Source organism: Charadrius vociferus, unplaced genomic scaffold, assembly GCF_000708025.1.
Source record: "Charadrius vociferus isolate BGI_N301 unplaced genomic scaffold, ASM70802v2 scaffold209, whole genome shotgun sequence".
Lineage (NCBI taxonomy): Eukaryota > Metazoa > Chordata > Aves > Charadriiformes > Charadriidae > Charadrius > Charadrius vociferus.
In genome coordinates, this window is record NW_009660387.1 from 363,202 (window position 1) to 383,225 (window position 20,024).

At 37.1% G+C, this 20,024-nt stretch overlaps 1 protein-coding gene across 4 annotated transcripts in view; it reads right to left on the reverse strand.

Annotated features, from left to right (window-relative positions):
• The window catches only part of CASK (calcium/calmodulin-dependent serine protein kinase (MAGUK family)), a 162,489-nt gene that overhangs the window by 35,624 nt on the left and 106,841 nt on the right, over window positions 1–20,024 (reverse strand). For all 4 annotated transcript variants that reach the window (XM_009893282.1, XM_009893281.1, XM_009893280.1 and 1 more), the window contains 4 exons: window positions 11,930–12,007; window positions 10,567–10,647; window positions 5,021–5,209; window positions 4,418–4,496 (listed from right to left, as the gene is read on the reverse strand). In XM_009893282.1, coding sequence (XP_009891584.1) covers window positions 4,418–4,496; window positions 5,021–5,209; window positions 10,567–10,647; window positions 11,930–12,007 — 427 coding nt within the window. The remainder of the gene's footprint in view (window positions 1–4,417; window positions 4,497–5,020; window positions 5,210–10,566; window positions 10,648–11,929; window positions 12,008–20,024) is intronic.

Below are 20,024 nucleotides of genomic sequence, written 5' to 3' on the forward strand. Positions count from 1 at the left end.
ATTAAGCTACCTCAAGAATGTAGCACAGACAATGTACAACAGCTGTTTTTCTGGTGACGTTAAATGGGCAGCCAATAAGTCCTCTCTCTTCTTTGGAAATCTTTTTAAATGCCATATTGGGACCTCTTCTTAAATACATCTTAAGAATGAATTCACATTTAAGCACGTAATGCCCCAAAACCAGTCAGCAGTAAAAAAACTATGGTTTAAGATACTGAGAGCTGATGATAACTCAGGCTATATGCAGATCCCCTGAAAATAATATTTATAGCATGAGTAGTCTAAACAGAATCCACAGGTAAGAAGTGAATGGACAACTGAGCTAAGTTAAGGCACAAAGGTGAAAGGCAAGACATAACTAAACACCTGAGATCTAAGATACAATTCATTTATTTATCCTAAAAAAGCAGACAAGTTTTGGTTTGTTTTTTTTTTTTTTCAAAAAAAGACAATTTTTAATGACTGAAACTGGTGTTTCATTTTCATTGAGCTCAGTCCTCTGGAGGGTGAAAGTAGAAAGCATCTTTACAAGCCTGTCTCCCTACTTCAACTTCCCCACCTTTTGAACAAGGACAGCTATAATCTGCTGGACTAGATACAGCTGGCATAGAGACAGGAGGCAGACTTCACAGAAGTTACTACTTTGTGACTGGAAATCGTGCCCTTTGTCCTTAATATTGCTAGACCTGAAATTATACAGTTTCTGTAGCCCTCCCAGTAGATCTATAGTCATTGCTGTTATTGCCTGGCAGTTTGCCACATAGCAAAAGGAGACAGCAGAAACAAAAACGTTAAAAAAACCCAAAACAAGTAAAAGCCACAGAACTGTCAATAGTATTCACAGAGCTGGTGTGCTTGAGATCACTGTCAACTTACATTTGCGTTGTTCTGTTCAATAAAAATATTCTAAATATAAGTATTTTGAATGAAGCAGTGAAGCTAAGAAGAACCTCCAGCACTAACAAAATTATAAACACTTTAAAAATAAGGATGACAATACTATGGAAACACTATAGTTTGAACAGTATAGTTCATTTTTAAATAATCCTATGTGCAGAAGAGCTACCTCAGCTAGATGAAGCAAATATAGAATGGGTTAAATTTCCCAAATTTTTTGAAATGAAAGACTGTATAATTAAAAAGAAAAGAAGAGTTCTAATGGGCAATTGGATTTTTTTTACCCAGTTTTAACAGGTTTTAAAACTTCTATTACCCCCATTATGGAACATAGTCATGTGAAACAATGCTCTGCAGAGGATCATAGAATCATGTAATCATAGAATTGTTTTGGGTGGAAGCGACCTTTAAGAGCATTGAGTCCAACCATAAACCTAACGCTGCCAAGTTACCACTAAACCTTGTCCCTCAGCTCTACATCTACATGACTTTTAAACATCTCTAGCGATGGCGACTCAACCACTTCCCTGGATGGTCTGTTCCAGTGCTTGACAACCCTTTCAGTGAAGAATTTTTTTCGTAATATCCAATCTAAACCTCCCCTGGTGCAACTTGAGGCCATTTCTTCTTGTCCTATCACTCGTTACCTGGGAGAAGAGACTGACCCCACCTCGCTACCTCCTCCTTTCAGGTAGTTGTGGAGAGCAATAAGGTCTCCCCTGAGCCTTCTTTTCTCCAGGCTAAACAACCCCAGTTCCCTCAGCTGCTCCTCAGAGGGCTTGTTCTCTAGACCCCTCACCAGCTTTGTTGCCCCTTTCTGGACAAGCTCCAGCACCTCAATGCCCCTCCTGTAGTGAGGGGCCCAAAACTGAGCACAGCATTCGAGGTGTGGTCTCACCAGTGCCAAGTACAGGGGAACGATCACTTCCCTAGTCCTGCTGGCCACAGTATTCCTGATACAGGCCAGGATGCCATAGTCCTTCTTGGCCACCTGGGTACACTGCTGTCTCATATTCAGCTGGCACTTGGCCCTGTTGAACCTCATACCATTGGCCTTGTCACATTGATCCAGCCTATCCAGATCCCTCTGTAGAGCGCTCCTACCCTCAAGCAGATTGACACTCCCGCCCAACTCGGTGTCATCTGCAAACTTATTGAGGGTGCACTCAATCCCCTCATGCAGATCGTTGATAAAGATAATAAACAGAACTGGGCCCAATACAGAGCTCTGGGGAACACCATTTGGGACTGGTCACCACACAGATTTAACTCCATTCACCACAATTCTTAGGGTCCGGCCATCCAGCCAGGTTTTTACCCAGTGAAGCATATGCCCATCCAAGCCATGAGCAGCTAGTTTCTCCAGGAGAATGCTGTGGGAAACAGTGCCAAAACCTTTACTGAAGTCTAGGTAGACTACAACATCCACAGCCTTTCCCTCATCCACTCAGCAGGTCACCTTGTCATAGAAGGAGATCAGGTTAGGCAAGCAGGACCTGCCTTTCATGAACCCAATGCTGACTAGGCCTGATCACCTGGTTGTCCTGCACATGCTGTGTGATGGCACTCAAGATGATTGGCTTCATAACCTTCCCCAGCACTGAGGTCAGACTGACAGACCTGTAGTTCCCCAGATCCTCCTTGCAGCCCTTCTTGTAGACTGGTGTCACACCTGCTAACCTCCAGTCAACTGGACCCTCCCCAGTCAGCCAGGACTGCTGATAAATGATGGAAAGGTGCTTGGTGAGTGCTTTCCGCCAGCTCCTTCAGTACCCTCGGGTGCATCCCATCCGGCCCCACAGACATGTGTGCATCTAAGTCCTGTAGCAGGTCACTAACCATTTCCTTTTGGATTCTGGGGGCTTAATTTTGCTCCCCATCCCTGTCTTCCAGCTCAGGGGGTGGTGTACCCAGAGAACAACCGGTCTTACTATTAAAGACTGAAGCAAGGAAGGCATTAGATACCTTAGCCTTTTCCTCATCCTTTGTCACTATGTTTCCCCCACATTCAATAAAGGATGGAAATTCTCCTTAGTCCTCCCTTTTGTTGCTAATGTATTTACAGAAACATTTTTTATTATTTTTTACAGCAGTAGTCAGATTAAGTTCTAGTTGGGCTTTGGACCTTCTAATTTCCTCTCTGCATGGCTTCATGAAATCTTTGTGGTCTTCTCGAGTAGCCTGTCCCTTCTTCCATAGGCCATAAACTTCCCTTTTCTTCCTGAGTTCCAGCCAAAGCTCTTGGTTTAGCCAGGCTGGTTGTCTTCCCTGCAGCTCATCTCACCGCACATGGAGATGGCTAGCTCCTGAGCCTTAAAGATTTCTTTTTTGAACACTGTCCAGCATTCCTGGACTCCTTTGTCCTTCAGGACTGTCTCCCAAGGGACTCTGTCAACCAGTCTCCTAAGCAGGTCAAAGTCTGCCCTCCTACCTACCTACCACTACTTAAGTACAGCTGGATGAAAACCTTCTTCCTGCAACCTTAGAGCAATCTCCTTTTAATATTCACTTTTAGAAGTCAAATAAATTTCAATTCCGAGGGTCCTCTAAAGAAATATAGAAGTCTATATGAATTGTATCTTTGCTTATATGAAAAGTTTTGCCTTTTCTGCTTCTTGACAGGTTTGATCATGTCAAGGAGACAAAGTGAATACATCAGGGAAAGGATTACTGTACCCTTTCCCTGTTTCATGTTTTGTCTTCCTCAGTATCTGTTCCTAGCTTCCTTTGAAATAAAACAGTAGGCTGAAAGGAACTTTGCTCTGACAAATGATGACAATCTTTGTGTCCATCAAAATAAAAAGATAGCAAACTGGAAAAACTAAAGTAACCCTTTTAAGGGTGCAAACCAAACTTGCAGCTAACAACCTAGCAAGGAAGTTTACCTGTTTAAAGTAGGACAAAGCCCACCTATTTTTTGACATCTGATCTGGACATACAAAATGGAAAAAAGGAGTAGAGTGGAGATGAGAAAAGATGCATGTCTGCAGGGTTTGCTATAGTAGTGAAAACTGAAAATAAAGATTAAAGGGCTAGGTACAAGAAACATTTTTATTTCACAAATCATTTTATCAGCCTCAACATCAGAAGTACGAATATGTTCAAGAATTCTGTGAAAATATATGGAGAAATTTAAATTTTTTGTTGATAAAAGCTCTTCCATTTTTGCAAGGAAACGTATTGTAACTAGTTTAAGGATTTTATTATTATTTTTTTTAAACAGAGGATTAAATAGGTATACCTCCAGGAATTGTTGGCATTTCAATCTCTTACTGAGCTATACTCCCATTATCCTAATTAAGGCCTAAATGAAACACAGTGGGGCCTCATCTCAAAACGCTCAAAGACATCTGCAACTGGAAGGTAACAAAGGCAGTTAACAGAACTCCATCCAGATACAGAGGTACACTACTATGGAATAGTAGCAGTTAAAATGAGGAGCATGTACCATTACCTGGTTTGTACAAAATGATCTAAATAATTGTGTCTGAAGACAAAGCTATTTATGACACATGATTACCTTGCCGGTGAATCATTCCTCCGTGCATAATTCTTGCCACAATGCAATGGTTCAGCTCATTCATTTTTAAAGTGATTCCCTACAAAAAAAAAGTTTATATTCTTAAAATAAAATATTAAGCAGTGTGATTCTTGAGTGATTAAGAACAGTCACTTTTTCTAAAAGTTTGAAGGCAGGGTATAAGTTTTAAGGTTAAAACAAAACTTGCTGCTCACTTAAATATGAGCAATGAAAACAGATGCTATTTATAAGTGAAGATGCAATAATTTAATATATAAGCATGTAAGATTCTGGTTTGTTAAAAGTGTAATTTTGTATTGCAGTGCAAGGTGTCCAGTTTGGTTTAAAGTGTAATCTGCTATACCTAATAGAAGACTGTTTCTAAACAAAAACAGCTCTAGTGGTACAGCAGTAGTATGAATGCACACATAGCATTTTAAGTTACGTATATACACAGGAGTACAGATATCTACAATGGCTGCTGAGCTATTCCAGTTATACTGGCAACCCTACTTTAAAGTGCAGAAACTGTCATTAAAATCATTATAATACTGGTCTTTACTGGTATAGAGTCAAGAAAAAATACTGAGGTTCCCTCCGTACCATCGGTTCATCTGTGTTCTTCTGGAACTGCACCAGTCGAACTCGTGTTACATTCTCCATATCCATGTCGCCGTTGGCGCTTTCTGGAGAATCTCCGTTTAAATATGGAGACGTGGGAGGAGGTGTAACTCTCAGCGCTTCATCACTGTAAACTTCATGTGCCACTACATCATGAGTTTGAAGTAAGGCCTAGAGGAGATTACAGCAACAAAATATCAGACTTCCATCATCTCTGATGCCCCCCACTAATTCCTCATAAATATTTTTTAAGCTTTCCAGAAATTAAAGGAAATTCAAGATATTTGTACCTCACTTTCTATATAGGAACTTTTCCTTTAAAGGAGTCTAAGATAAACTTCAGTAGACTGCAAATGCATACACACATATCTAGCCTTTAAAATCTGCATGAGTAAACCTGATTTTCTACTGTAGATATGTCAATGAGAATGATGCTGCTTCCCTCTCCCCTGCCTTCTTGACAGCTGCAAGGTGTCAGAATTAATCCATCTTTATTTATATGCCTAGACACAGAATTAGGAAGCTACATTTCTGAGCAAACTATTCTATAAAAATTACCCTAGTAAAACAAAAGGTGTTCAGATCCTGTGGTATTTCATTCTAATACAGACAGACTGTGGATCGGCACTGACTGAAAGAATGAAATACTTTTTTTCGTTGTTTACTAGCATAATCAATTCCATAATCTCCCCTTCACCTAAAGCACGGATCCAGCACACCCACACTGAGTTCAATCCACCTGATAAAAATTACAATCTAAACCAACAAAGTGCTGAAATACTACTTAATTAGTTTTACTCTGTTTCCTGATGCAAAGAATGGTACAACATGTAATTGATTAAATGTATTTAAATATCTTTGATAATCAGAACCACTGGCTGTGAAAGAACTCTAAGCTAGGGCCAAAACATGAGGCCTGTGTAACTGTAAGAAGTGTACCATAGTATTATAAAAGTCGGCCAAAGTGTAAACATTTGCAAAGCAGTATTCAATAGTACCAGGCTTTTTTATGGTATGACATTCCACTGTCTCCAGGATATCTTGAAGAGCCCCGTATCACATCCATTTCACAGTTCTATTCAAGTCTTAAAGATGAGTACATTATAGCTAGCTTGCTTCTGTCCAAAAACTAAATACGATTTATATGTGAACATGCTAGTTCTACTCCTGTACTAACTCATCAGGGATCAGAGAGAGATCCTGCTTCTACACCCAAATGGGTGGGTTTCTCAGATAAGGATTGATAAATCAAGCCTAGTTCTTACAATATATCTACAACAGTAGAGATATCAGCCACCAGCGCAGCTAGGTCAATCTATTTTATTGTTAACATCTTGCTAATTTTCATTTTAATGCTCTTAGCTCTTAACTTGCAAAACCCATCAATCTTGCAAGGCTTGAGATTGACCATCTAGAATTTGTTCTGGCAGAGAAATCTGACTCTGCAACGTCTTAGTCTTCAATTAAAATGTTTAAGCAAAACTTAAACTGAAAAAAGTGATAAAACTACAAGATGTATTTCGGAATGGAATTCAAGGCAGAAATGGGATTTTTGAGGCCTCTACAAAATCCTAAACTTGTTCCCAAGCTAGCACTTCTAAAGCGTACCTTGTTATAAAAGATAACTTCATAAACAGTTTAAGTTACCCTTCCTCAAATCACTTTCAAACTACAGTTGGGAATTCAGCATTATAATGATGGAATGGAATTCCCTAAACTAGCAATGTTCTGTCCACACTCTCTCCTGTGTTTCCAGTGTTTCAAGCCCTACACAAATACTATTTTTAGTTAAACGCTAAACTGTATCTGCATTTTCTGTTTTTCCATCTTATTTTGTCACCAAGCTCAAACTTGCAACAATTCCTCTGCATTAGTCTGTACTACTGAAGCAACATTTTGTATTTAGAGATCTGGACCATATTTGTAAGTTAAACCACTTTAATTAAAAAAATCCTTAATTTGTTTTTTTTTTTAATTGGGTGTAAACTTTGGCATGAATGCTCCTATATAGGTTAAGGAATTTAGCTTAATTCTCATTCTGGTATCTGAAAACTGTTTGCAGTTGTCCCAACTAAGACAAGAGCATCCACATGCAATCATGCCTCAGCTCTGGTGGTTATAAAAAACATCCACTGTAAGAGCGTGTGTGGTCTTGGCTTTGTGTGCAAGCACTCTTTAACAGAGTAGGGTGATCTTCTGTGTTTCCTTCAGCTCAACCTACTCAAAGCTACTTATTCAACCTCACGCACCTGCCTGTACCTGTTATACTCTCCATGCTTTAATATTACATTTATTACATAACTCAGGGCCTTACATTTATTTCACACCAAATACTTGCTGTGCTTTTAGCAATAATATACACCTGGCAGGAGATTAAACTATGGTAATTTGAACATTTTTAAAGGTTCATAATTATACTAGATGACTTCTGAATGTATTAACAAAAATTAACACAAATTCAGAAACACCAGTTATTAAAGTACAGCAAGCTCAATTTAAATACTGAAAACATTTAATACAAAGACTGCTATTGGATTTTACTTAAAGACACTTGTTTTCATGCAGTTCTGTTAATTTTGGTAATTTAGATTTTCTTTCCTGTCCCTTTTTCCTTTGCAGAACATGATAATCTTGCTGAAAACAAGCAAGAACTTGTGAGAACAACTGCTTTCTACTATATACTGTCTGCAAAGAACAGCGTAGGAAGGCACATGATGATGGATAAAGCTTCCAACATGTAATTACGTAAGAGTCTCCCAGTACTGCAAACATTTCAATTGCTGCCACGTATTAAACATATATAATAGAACCTTTTACAGATAAAACCAGCACATTTGAAAAACTACTCAAGGTTGTGTAATGGAACAAAAGCTCCTTGAAATTTATACACAACAAACGAGGTACTTGATATCTTTTAAAAAAATTCTTAAATTAATTATCTCCTGAAAAACCTTTATGCAAAATTTACATACATTTCTTTAAATTAAAATGTTAAGCATGTACAGACTAAATTAATAATTTATTCCCATACCCATAAGGCATACAACTAAAACAAAAACCTTTGGACTCGAAGATCTGAGTCCCAGTAAGAGTACTTACAAACACATACTTTGTTGGCTTTGGTTCTGTAAAGGTCTATACATAGTCTAAACCACTAACACTGCGTTTAAGTAAACGAGACAGACTATGCACCATTGTCTTCTGATTAAATAATAATATAAATAACAGTAAAATACTCTGTTATCACACAGGTGTTAACGCACATGATCCTACTTATTACATCCTACTGCTTCAGTCTCTGCGCACCAGAGCTCAGCAACTTACTGACCAGAGTATTGCTCTGTACAATGCTTGGTAAACACATTGAGCATAGGCTGACAATATTGTTTTATACAATTATTTCCCTTCTTAAGAGTATCTATTTTAAAGGCTTTGGCTCTGAAGAAAAGTTTGGCAGAATGCCACATACATAAGAATAATTTCCACCCTATAAAAGGTGTGTCTGGGAGCAGGAGTGGGAATGATGGGAGTGGATGGTATTGCCTCTGACATCTGTAGACTATTTGATATCTGCACCCTAAAGTTATGGTTCCACTGCAACATATACTGATTCAACTGCTGCTTTACATGTTTGTGCCACTCCTCCCTGGCTCTCGCAGTATTCCACTTATCCCTAGTTCTTTTTGCTAAACTGGTCATTGTTTTGTTGGAGCAGTTTTCTACTAGCTTAGCACAGTGTAATACTGAAGTGTGATGTCAGAATAACTGCAAGGGAGAGGATGAAGCATGGGGAGAAGGGATGGAACTCCATCAACTAGCAATTTAGCTTGGGATGCCATAGACTAACTTACTGAAAATATTCCTTATCAAAAATACTTGTTATAGAACTGCAGCTTATTCCATATAAAAACCCTAGCTTTTATAGAATTGTACCAAAAGAATTTTGACAGATGGTTTTAAGTTTATGAGGATATCAGGTGGAACTAGAGATACCTAGAAAATACGATTTCCAACTCACTTTTCCTGTCACTTGATTTGATACATTAAGTTTTTATATGCCACAATCATTTTTATTGATGCCTACTCTGAAAATAACATACTTAAATAAATGCTCTTTCTCCACAGTGCCTGTTTTTGTAATACTGTGTGGTATTATGCAAAAAAGTCAGTCAAATGAACCCGTTAGATTCCAAATAAAGAAGTTGAGTACTACAGAGTATTGTTATTGGACTTTTTTCCCTTTTTTTTTTTTTTAAATCGTTCTTACAATATGGCTGAGTACCATTCCACCTTGTTTTATGTTCTATTTCAAGCAAGCATTCCTGTTAAACGTTGAACGACATTTGTTACAGACTTCAGGATAGGTATCATCTCCAGGCAATGACATATCAGTGTGTTTCTGAGTACAACATAAAAAGCCAATGTCTGCATTAGCAATTAGTGCAATGAAATAGGGATGGATCAACAAGTAAAACAATTGGGTTAGTGAGGACCCAATGTACACACTGAATGCATTGCAGGAGTTTTTACGTGTGACCAGCTTCCATCTTGCCCTGTGGACTAAGTGCCCATCAACTGCTGGATTACACTGGTTGAGCTTCTGGTGTATATCTTCGAGTTTAATTTTATCAGAATGGAGTCTAGTTTGCATGCTTTGAGACTCTTACATGATACAAGCCAAAGCATTGTAAGGGGACGATCAGGAGATTCACTTCAAAAACACACTCCTGATCTGATTTAAAGTACTAAAATAAATGCACCCAAAGCTACAGTTTCAGCTTTCAGGTAAGCAAATTCCACAAAGCCCCCTGCATATAATCTTTATGTTAGGGAAAGTCAAATTCATGATTTAAAACTGACAATAGCGTATAGCAGATTTAAGCGAACACTTCTATTTCTGAACTTATGAACTTCATCCAGAGCATGAACAAAAGAAATCCTTTAAGTATTTCCAGAATACTGGACCTCAATAACTGGAACCAAGTTAATAAGCAGTCATACCCCTGAACTTAGGACAATGACTGCCCACAAATCAGGTTTGTGAAACAGACACAGTAGAAGTTGATATGTAGCACAAATTCACTAGACTGTACAAGCTATTGATTTATTGTAAAATAATGTTAAATAAACACTTATTTTGCAATGATTTCATACACCTTTATCTTAAGACCACCTTGAGAAAAAGAAAAAGTAGGACCCCAGCTCTACCTATGAACATCCAAACCAATTCATTCTTTCTATGTGCAACACAGTTTCCCCCAAAAAGACAGTGAAACTGCTCCATAATTAGATTACTCCAAACTGCTGACAGTTCTCAGCACAGTAATGGAGCCCAATAGTAGGAGTAATAGAAACTATTTTGCCAGACCAGAAGATTAGAAATATTTTTAATAGGTATATTGTATTGTATGCAGTTTCATCACCTGCAAATTTTAGGGAGAACTTGCTGAAATTCAGTTTTCTACTATAAAGAATATTAAAAAAACCCCAACATCCTCCCACCCCCAACAGGAGTAGCATTTGCTTACCATGAAATGAGGTTGTGTTAAAATACGCTTTAGCTCCTTTGCATCATTGTTCTCTGGGTAACACGAAATTTCTTCCAATACCTGCAAACCAAGTAGGAGATGTGCCCATAGTAACATTCCTTTAAATAAAGCTATTAATCAGACAAATGAAAATCCTCACTGGTCAGTCAGCTTATCTCCAAATGATTATACAAAGAACATTTTGACAGGAAAGGGCCTAGGAAAATGTGTCCCCCCCCCAAGTTAATAAAATAGTTCCTGTCCATTTTCTTTCTGAGGGAGATTAAAGCAGAAATTTGAAGGAAACAGTTGCTCTTTTTTTTCAACTCACAGCATTCCTCCAACAGCTAAATATATGGAGACAGAAATGAAGTACTAACTTACAGGTGTCACATATCACCACCACCTATTGCTACTTTCACACATGGTCTCAACTTATTAAAACAATCAGTTTAAAAGCAGAATTAAGATACTCTTAAAACCTTCTCTCCACAAATTAAATTGTTAAAGACATCAAGCGTAGGTGCTCCAACTGCTACCCTACCTTGAAGCTCCAGATTTCAGCTTATCATTAGAGGGAGAAGGAAGCAGAAGGCATTTGCCTGCAACCTGATACTTTCACCTTTAGTTTCCACAGGCAACTACTTGGACAATGAAAGTGGAGTATTCTCCTTCTGGAAGCACCTCCCAGGACTAACTGCGAGGAAATTTTGCAGAATAGGACTTCAGGGTGTCTATCAGTGTGACTGCAGTTATTTAATCTCCCTGTTCCTTCTATTTTAATAGCACTATAAACAATGTTTTCCTATGACACTACCCTGAACAAGTGCACTTTTTTTACTAATAATATATAATACAACTTTTTTTTTTTTAACTACTTTCAATAAATAAACAAATCAAATACTGTTTGTCAGGTACAAGAATTAAGAACACCTTTGCATATTCATCTTTCATCTTAATGGGCCACCTTCATTGCACTTCTAGCTCTGCTCTTAGAACTATCTATGATAAACTTGTTTTTTCAAAATACCTGGAAACATATCTTTTTTGTGACTAAGTAGTATATAAACTGAACATGAAAGATATTGCATTTACCAAAGAGAAGTATTCCTTTAAAGACCTCTGTTGTTGCAGCAAAGGTTAAATGATGAAACTGAGTAATATATATAATCCTTACAGACATAATGGAATTCTGCAAGTTTATGCAACGTGTTATGTAACTTAAGTAAGCAGTGGTAGAATTCCAGAAATAATTCAGATTGTAAGCCAGAATACATATCCGTATCTTAATGAAGAAAAAAAATCATTCCACTTTAAATACAGTCAAACTTTCAAAGTAAAAAATATATTTTAAAGCCGTTACCTCTTTGGCTCTCTGTACAGCATCACTTGGAGGATTCCTGATTTGTGGTGAAGATTTTGTGTTTATTTTGTCATAAAGCTGAAATAGCAAGAAAACAAAGTACTAAATCATATGCTACTTTATACAAAATAATGATGAGTGCTAACAATAGCCTGCTTATGTTACCATGATTAAGACGACTGTTAAACTGCAAGTCCCACAGATGTTTTGTATACAAAATCTAGCAGCTTAGGGTTTTGGCTTTTCATTTTTAAACATTTCCTGATTTGAACCCTGCCATAGATTCAGAGTTCACAGGATGACATGGGAAAGGTCAAGAGGTTAAGGGTTTCTGCAAACCTCCCATGCTTTTTCCACAGATTTACAGAAACTATATTCTTCTGCTAGAAGTGATCCTATGAATCTTGAATAAATGCTGTAAATTATACATTCTGCTATAAAATCAAATTGATCTGCATATCCCACTTTCCTCAATAAATCAATCATCAAACAGTAATTTAAATAAACCTCAGAATATGGGAAAACGCTCTCGAAGATAGAAAGCCACAAAAGCATAATCTTTGGAGAAAACCAAATCTTTCCAAGAAAGGAGGCTCACAAAAAAAAAAAAAAAAAAAAAGGTACCCTTATTTTACTAGGATTTTCTATCGGACAGAAGAATGCCGAAGTATTTAAATAGGAAATTGTAAGCATTCCAGGTTAATTATTTTTTTAAAAAAAACTTTTAAAATGCCCTCAACTATGCAAAACACAACAGGAGAGAGATCTATCTGCAATTTCAAACTAGATATGGCTACTACACACTCTCTTTCATACAAACCTAAAAGATTGTGCATGCTTTGAAGAAACAAATGTATACTTCAGAATAAAAAGGCACCGTAGGAAGTACTGTTTTCAAATAAAAAAACTTTTGGCTTACATTTGAAACAATATAAAAATGGTCATTCCTGTAATTAATTCCCATTTATGTTAGACTACTTTTTTGAAACGCAAGACATAAAAATGATACCAATAGCTATTTTTAGGATATCTGAGAAATTCTTATCACAGTGAGGGTGGCGAAACCCTGCAACAAGTTGCCCAGGGAAACTGTGGAATCTCTCAACTTTGGAAATACTCAAAATTCAACTGAAATTCAAAATAGTGTACGTAAACAAACACACAAAATACTCATGGGACTCTGATACCTTCAGCAAATCCTAATACTGTAAAGGATGAGTTGATAAGAACCCCCCATTTAGGCTGCTCAGCAAGGAGTTCTCAGGAGCTTTCTCTGAGAAGCTTACAGCTCCATCACTGCCTGAGGACAACCTCAGGTGTTTGAAAAAGGGAATCATGTCACGCTACAGAAATGCCCTCTTCTCTTCCTCACATGAAATACCATTCGGTTTTAGAACAGATGTAAATCGCAATAAATACAATCCAGTATCATCATCATTTTCTTTGTGTTCCTTAACAATCTAATGCACATGTTGAACATTTCAGGTCCATACACAAATAAATACAAAAAGAAGAAACCATGTCACTTCCAAAAAACATTGCCTGCAGGACAGTTATACCACTATCTTGGGGAAAGAAAAGTAGGAAAGTCAAGCTAAATCAGTTTCTTCCACACCCAACAACTTCACATTGTGCTGCCAAAATGCTGCTATGCTCAACAGCTTAAGCAGCCTTGACAACTGTTGAAGCTTTTAAAATAAAAGCCTTCTGATAGCTTATAGTTCACGAGATAATTGCATACACAATTACTTGTTTTTACCTTTTCTTCAGTAAGTAAACAAAACCTACCCAAACTCCAGCAACCCCAAATAATTAAGTACCACATTTATACACCTGTTTAGAAACTGCATCAAGCACTGTGTACTGAGTAAAGCACAGCAGGCGCTGTTGAAAATGCACGATACCCAACAAGAATATTATTGAGCATATTTTTCTAAGAGAGTCACACACGCATCCTGTTAAGCAAATTACAGAAAAGTTAGCAAGGAAATATTTTTATTAGTTATTTCTAACAATTGTTTAAAAGCTAAGTTGCTGAAGTTGCTGATTTCACTCAAGTTGCTATGTTATCATCATCCAAAACAACCGGCAGTTTAGAGAAACATTTTTTCTCACCATCAAAGACGGATAAGTTATCTTCTGAGACTAGGAAGGAGGCAAAAAGGCAAGTAGGAAGCAAAGTACCTCTAAGAATGTTTAGCAAAAAATCAAGGCGAAGTTCAGACTAAACAAGGCTGTATTTATTTTTCCGCAGTGCCTTCCCACTGAGGCATGGCACTTAAATGTCTCAGTGTCTATTTTCCCATCTCATCTGGAAACCACCTTTTGTTCAGGCCATGCAATTTCTCTCCAGTATAATGCATTATAACACTAAATTATTTTGCAAAGTAGTAGCACAAATTACAATAGACAAGAAAAATGCAATTACTACACACTGAAGACAGTAAAATGACAAGACTGTTTTAAAATCTACAAATACAGACACACTAATACCCCATGAACCGTTTATCTTCTTCAGGTTCACATGTTACTATGTATTTCTAATGCATCCTTAGGATAAATTAAAATATTATGTACAAAATTGTTATCAGAAGTACTATTTCCACATTAACTGTTTATGTAGTCGAAGCAAATATAATAATAACATCCAACCAAGATATGTATCTTTAAAAACATGTCAAGTAATAGTAAGTAAATCCAGAAACAAAGGAAGTATTAGTAGCTCTTAGTACTTGCTTTACAGTTTAATTTTTTCAACATACTATTTCAACAATGCTTTCACAGATTTTTTTTTACATCTCGTTCTAAAGTCTCTTGTTTGGTATGTACTCATATAAACAGAAAGACAAATCCAGGATATTATATCATATCTCTCATTTCCAATTTTAGTAATTGTGTGTTCAGTCTGCACAGAATTTTTTAGCATTATGTTAATAAGCCGATTAAAAAAACACATTAACTCCAACAATAATTAGTCTTTACTGGTTACAGAAGATGATTAGAAGCTTTCCGTCAGAACACAGCAGAAGCTGGTAAGCGGACCAATGTGTATACTATGCATTAATGCAGCAGAACTGGTAAAGCAGTCCTACCTTCTTTGCAATCTTTGAAAAAAGACTGTTTTGCAATACCTTTCAAATACTTTTGCACCTAAACAATAGCTACAGCAGAAGCAATTCAGAAGGAATTTACAGCTCCATGTTTGTCTCCTGAAAGCATGTGAATTTAGAGGTTTCATTTATATGCATTAACAAGAACACTTTTTCCCTTGGACATAAGAATCCAACACACCTTTACATGAATGTTTTACAAAATGTTTAAGAAAATGCAGAACACGAAACCTGTTTGCACAGATCACAGATTAAAGTAAACAATGACAATTCCAGCCAGGCTTTATATACTCCTGTGGTACAGAACACATTACTATGTGCAGTTAGCTACACAACTTTAATGACAGAAAATCAGCCTGTTTACAATGCTGTTGTCTTTCAGCAGCCCTGCAACCCTAAGTCCTTCAGGGACCATACCAAAGGTGGTTTCTTGTGGAACAGAATCAACTGGTTCATTCTCCACTGTCCTCAATAGAATGCTTTTCTATGTGACACCAACACATTTTCAACAGGGCAAAATCTGTATGTGCCCTAGTGATGGGCTTTCTTTTTGCTGGGACGCTTTATTTTGAAGTGATAAAAATTAACTCTGTCCCCTCCCTCCAGTACCTCAACCTCCAACAATTTCACTCAGCAATAAGCAGAAACATAATAGAAATTTTCTAATAATTTTTTTAAAAAAGTTGTAAAACGCCACAGCAATTGTAACTTTTGGAATTTCCAGACTTTTGAATACTTTGCATTTCAGCCGCACTCCTCAGCACCCGTCCTGCATTTGCTCCACAGAAAATCAAAATTAAGAGCTTGCTCTAGAAAAGCTTAACAATCACAACTGATATATTAACAAATCTTGATATAGCAAACATAAATTGACATTATAGCTAATTAACAGAATAGTACTGCTTCTTAAAAACACAAGTTTTACTTTAGATTTTGCATGCTAGAACATAAGTGCTATGAAAATAATACCCACAACATGTCAAGTAGTGTCACTATCAGTTGACCAGCTTCGCAGGAGTTGAGACTTTTTGTCTTCTGCCTGTACAAAGGGAACGCGTTTCTTCTGATATTTAAAAGCAGGCAGCCCAAAGCCTAATCCACAATCAGGCAGGCGAGACAAAACAACAAACTCTTCTCTTCTGACTAGTTTTTCAGATGTGCAGAAATTCCTTTTTAACCATTTCCTGTAAGAGGAGTCAGAATACTGTCCGAACGCAACCCCCATTCACACTGAAAAATTTAGATACATGACAAGTAGCAGAAATTTAGCCTCACTGCCTGGTCTAATCTTGAATGTAATCAAAGTTAGATTACACAGGGAAATCAGTAAGTATTTTGTCTATCCAAAATCTCTAAGTTTCTGTGATGCAAATGAGAAACTTTTGTTAAAAAAAGAGCTACTGAACTGCTAGAGCAGAAAAACCCATGATCTTTCAGCACAAATACACACTTTGTGAGGATTCAGTTGTAATTCACACAGATAGATACTGGGTTGCCAACCTCAATTATTAAATCCCCAAATTGAAACATCTAAAAGTAATCATTTAAGTGCCCTTATATTTTTTATTTTTGCTTTCTGAAGAATATGACCATATGCAACACAGTGATATTAGAAGACTGTTCTTCATCACTTTTAGGTTTTTGTACCATCTAAAAATTCTCGGGTGGAGGTGCTGCCCCTTGCACAGCAACGTTTACCAACAAATAGGCTTGATGCTCTGTTACCTTTCACAGCTCCCTGTTGTGGTACTCCATTTACCCCTGAGGTTTCATGTGCTGCAAGTCTGAAAGAAATCCATGACCTACTGAATTAAATAATATTCACAAGCAGTAATATCAAAGCAGCACGAAAATTAAAGAGCCAATTAAGATAACTGAGAGACTGTTCCATTCTTTCTTCTGCCAGTTCTGTTTCACATCTTTTCCATGCAAAATGTTATGACCTTTCCATGGGTGCCTCTTTCCTTGGGATTCTACGTCCTCAAGGAAACACATCCCTGAAGGCAACAAATCCTACTGGAAAACACACTGAATAACAAGATCACAGTCAGCAGGGGCTTTATCTTTGTTTAAAGACAATTTGTTCTTTTAAACCCTGTTTTTCACTGTTAAGGACTATGCCTGAAGCTCACTGCTATTCATTTCCCAGCACAATTCTACAGTACACAGCCCCATCCTGTATGAAAGTTTGAAGCATATTTAAGACTCTAATTTGTGACCTCTACAGCATTACAGGTTACAGCCCTCCACAGGTTCGAACGTTTTTCTGTGTGATACACTTTGTGTATTGCAGGACAGGAGTACAATCAACCTTTGCATTCAAGTTCCTTACAGAGTAACATGCTGTACAATTAAACAGTCAACAAAACTACTTCAACAGAAGGTTTCAGGAAGTACTTTATCAGCTAAAATGAAGATTCTCTGACACAGTATTCACAGAACAAGACAGTCTGAAGCAGTACGTTAATTCTGTCTGAACAGACACAAGTTTGCTTCTGTCATGCCACAGAACTGGCAGCTGCCATCACTGCAGCTTGTTACTTCAGGCGCTGACTTTCAGTAGCCTGACAGAGGTTATGTTAATTTGAAATACTCAATTTCTTTCTACATATTCACATTCATGCAACACAAAAATTATCTTTTATGTAAAAAAAAATAAATCTTATAGTAGCAAAGAGAACCCTGAATTTAACTTTGATTTTGATTATTTATGTGATAGAATTGAAATACACATATTCTTCTTTTACTTTTTAGAGGAACTTTTATCTGCAAAATGTAGGCTAACTGTAATTTGTTTTTAAAAGTCATCTGTATTCTTACATATTCATAATGTGTTACTTGTAGAACAGGGTTACACTTGCTGCTACCTGTGTCAGAAATGAACATAAAACCAGATCTTCTTATGCCTTCACCTACAACAACAGGTAAAAAAAAAATGGTGCCAGATAAACTTGCTCAACCCTATGGAACTTCAACTTTCACTCCAAGCCGCTTCCTTTTTTTGGGACCATTCCACATTTGGGATTCTTCACTTGTTTTATTTTAAATCAAGAACTTAACTTTAGTGGGGAAAAAGACAGGAGAGGAAGCCAAACCAAACTGGGCAACACATTTTTCTCTGTGTATGAGTTTAATTCCCACTGCACACAATTGGCAAACAATTGTATTCTAGACAGTAAGAATGACAAATTTAATTGTATTGCATACACAAAACCTGAAATTCTGCCCATGCAAATCTGACATACCAATGAAGCTAAATGCCAACTGTAAAATGTTAGCAGGTTGTTAATGAGGACATTTTTGATGCACACAGAGAATACTACATGTTTGTTAGTGGTGAATGCCTTACTATTGGAGAAGGAAAAAATATATTAACTGATCTATTTCAAGAATCACAGAATCAACTGCTAGAATAAAATTTCTTGACTTTTGAGTTTGCTATACATGACAACAAACACTGCCTATCAGATGCAGCCCTCCTGAGTTGCCAGAACAGCATCTTAGCAAAGCAGAAATGATCGAGGTTCATTCTACTGAGGATGAATCTAAAGTAACGGACAGAAGGTGACAGATATAGTATCTGTTTTATTAAGGTGGAACCCTGAAATGATTGTAGGCTTCCTCTCAGAGGGAAAACACATCCCACTAACCCCCTAAGAAGCGCACGGCCAAAGGACTGTGTAGGCATTGCTACTTTAGTAATCCAAGGGATAAAAAGGAACCCAGAAAGAAATCCTCCTCATTGCCTTCACAGGCTCTGTCTATTGGTAGCAATTTGGTTACATGACAGTTGGAAGGAAATCATACAGCCCTTTGCCAGTGCTGGCAATAGGAAAAGATGCCAAGTGGCATTACATACGTTACCACTCAACATTTTATCATCTAAATCTTGCACTGACATATTTCGTATGCTTGGAAACACCAGAGGAACTAGAAGGTTAAGGTATAGAGCACTGAAAAGGTTTTCCATTCCATTATGTAGCTAAACTTTGGGATATCTGTTATATCTAACTTTTGATCAAAACTTAAAAAAGTGAAAATGTATCCAAGTTTAAATTCAATAGGCTACAGTCCTGTAGTGAAACTGCAGTCATCAACTGTGGGGAAATCACATAAAGTTCAATCAGAAAATAAGACTATACAAACCTGTGCAGCTCCATACACTAAATCCACTGTGCTTACATATGTAGGTGTAACCATTTTTTAACGGTAGTTCTTATACTGCTGGTTTGGACAAGCAGCAATTTTAGCTTTTAAATGGTAAAGGAAGTATTTATACTTATGCGTACTGCACGACACATTGCTTTTTACAGTCTTCACAAAACATCAAATATTTTCAGTTTGTTCTAAGTCAATCTTCAATCTAATTTTATTTTTTAAACTGATATAGTTAAAAGCAGACTCAAAGACACACTTATGCTTATACTGGCTCAGCCCACATGGTCAAGAGTGAAGGTGTTCAGTAGTATCTGACTTGTATGTTTCATTTCTTCGCAAGGGGCTAACTTTTTACCTTCCAGCATACATGAGCTATGAACAAATTTTAGCTCTCTTGTAGAACATATTCCTTTTCAGCAGAAACTACCATGTGCTATGCGCGCTTACTCTATACATTCAAAGCCTTCACACTTCAGAGGTAAAAGAGCTGAGGAAAGGACTATATTCTTATTAAGTAAACTGCTGGGGGTGGTGGGGGTGGGGGGGGTGGTTTCCCCACAACCATCCCTTTAAATTGTGCCTCTTGATTAGCTTTGTATTTACCAAGAAGTCTTTTTTTTTGTTTTTATTTTTTAATTGTGTCACAGAAGTACTGATAATAAACAGTTATGCTACTCCTCAAAAATCACACAAGACATTACCTCCTTCTATTTTAATTTCAGGTGCCCCTAAATGCCTCATTCATGTATAATGAATCCAGACTTCAGTATCTGACAGCATTATATTTCACTATAAATTAGGACTCTAACCTAGTAATTTGTCTCGTA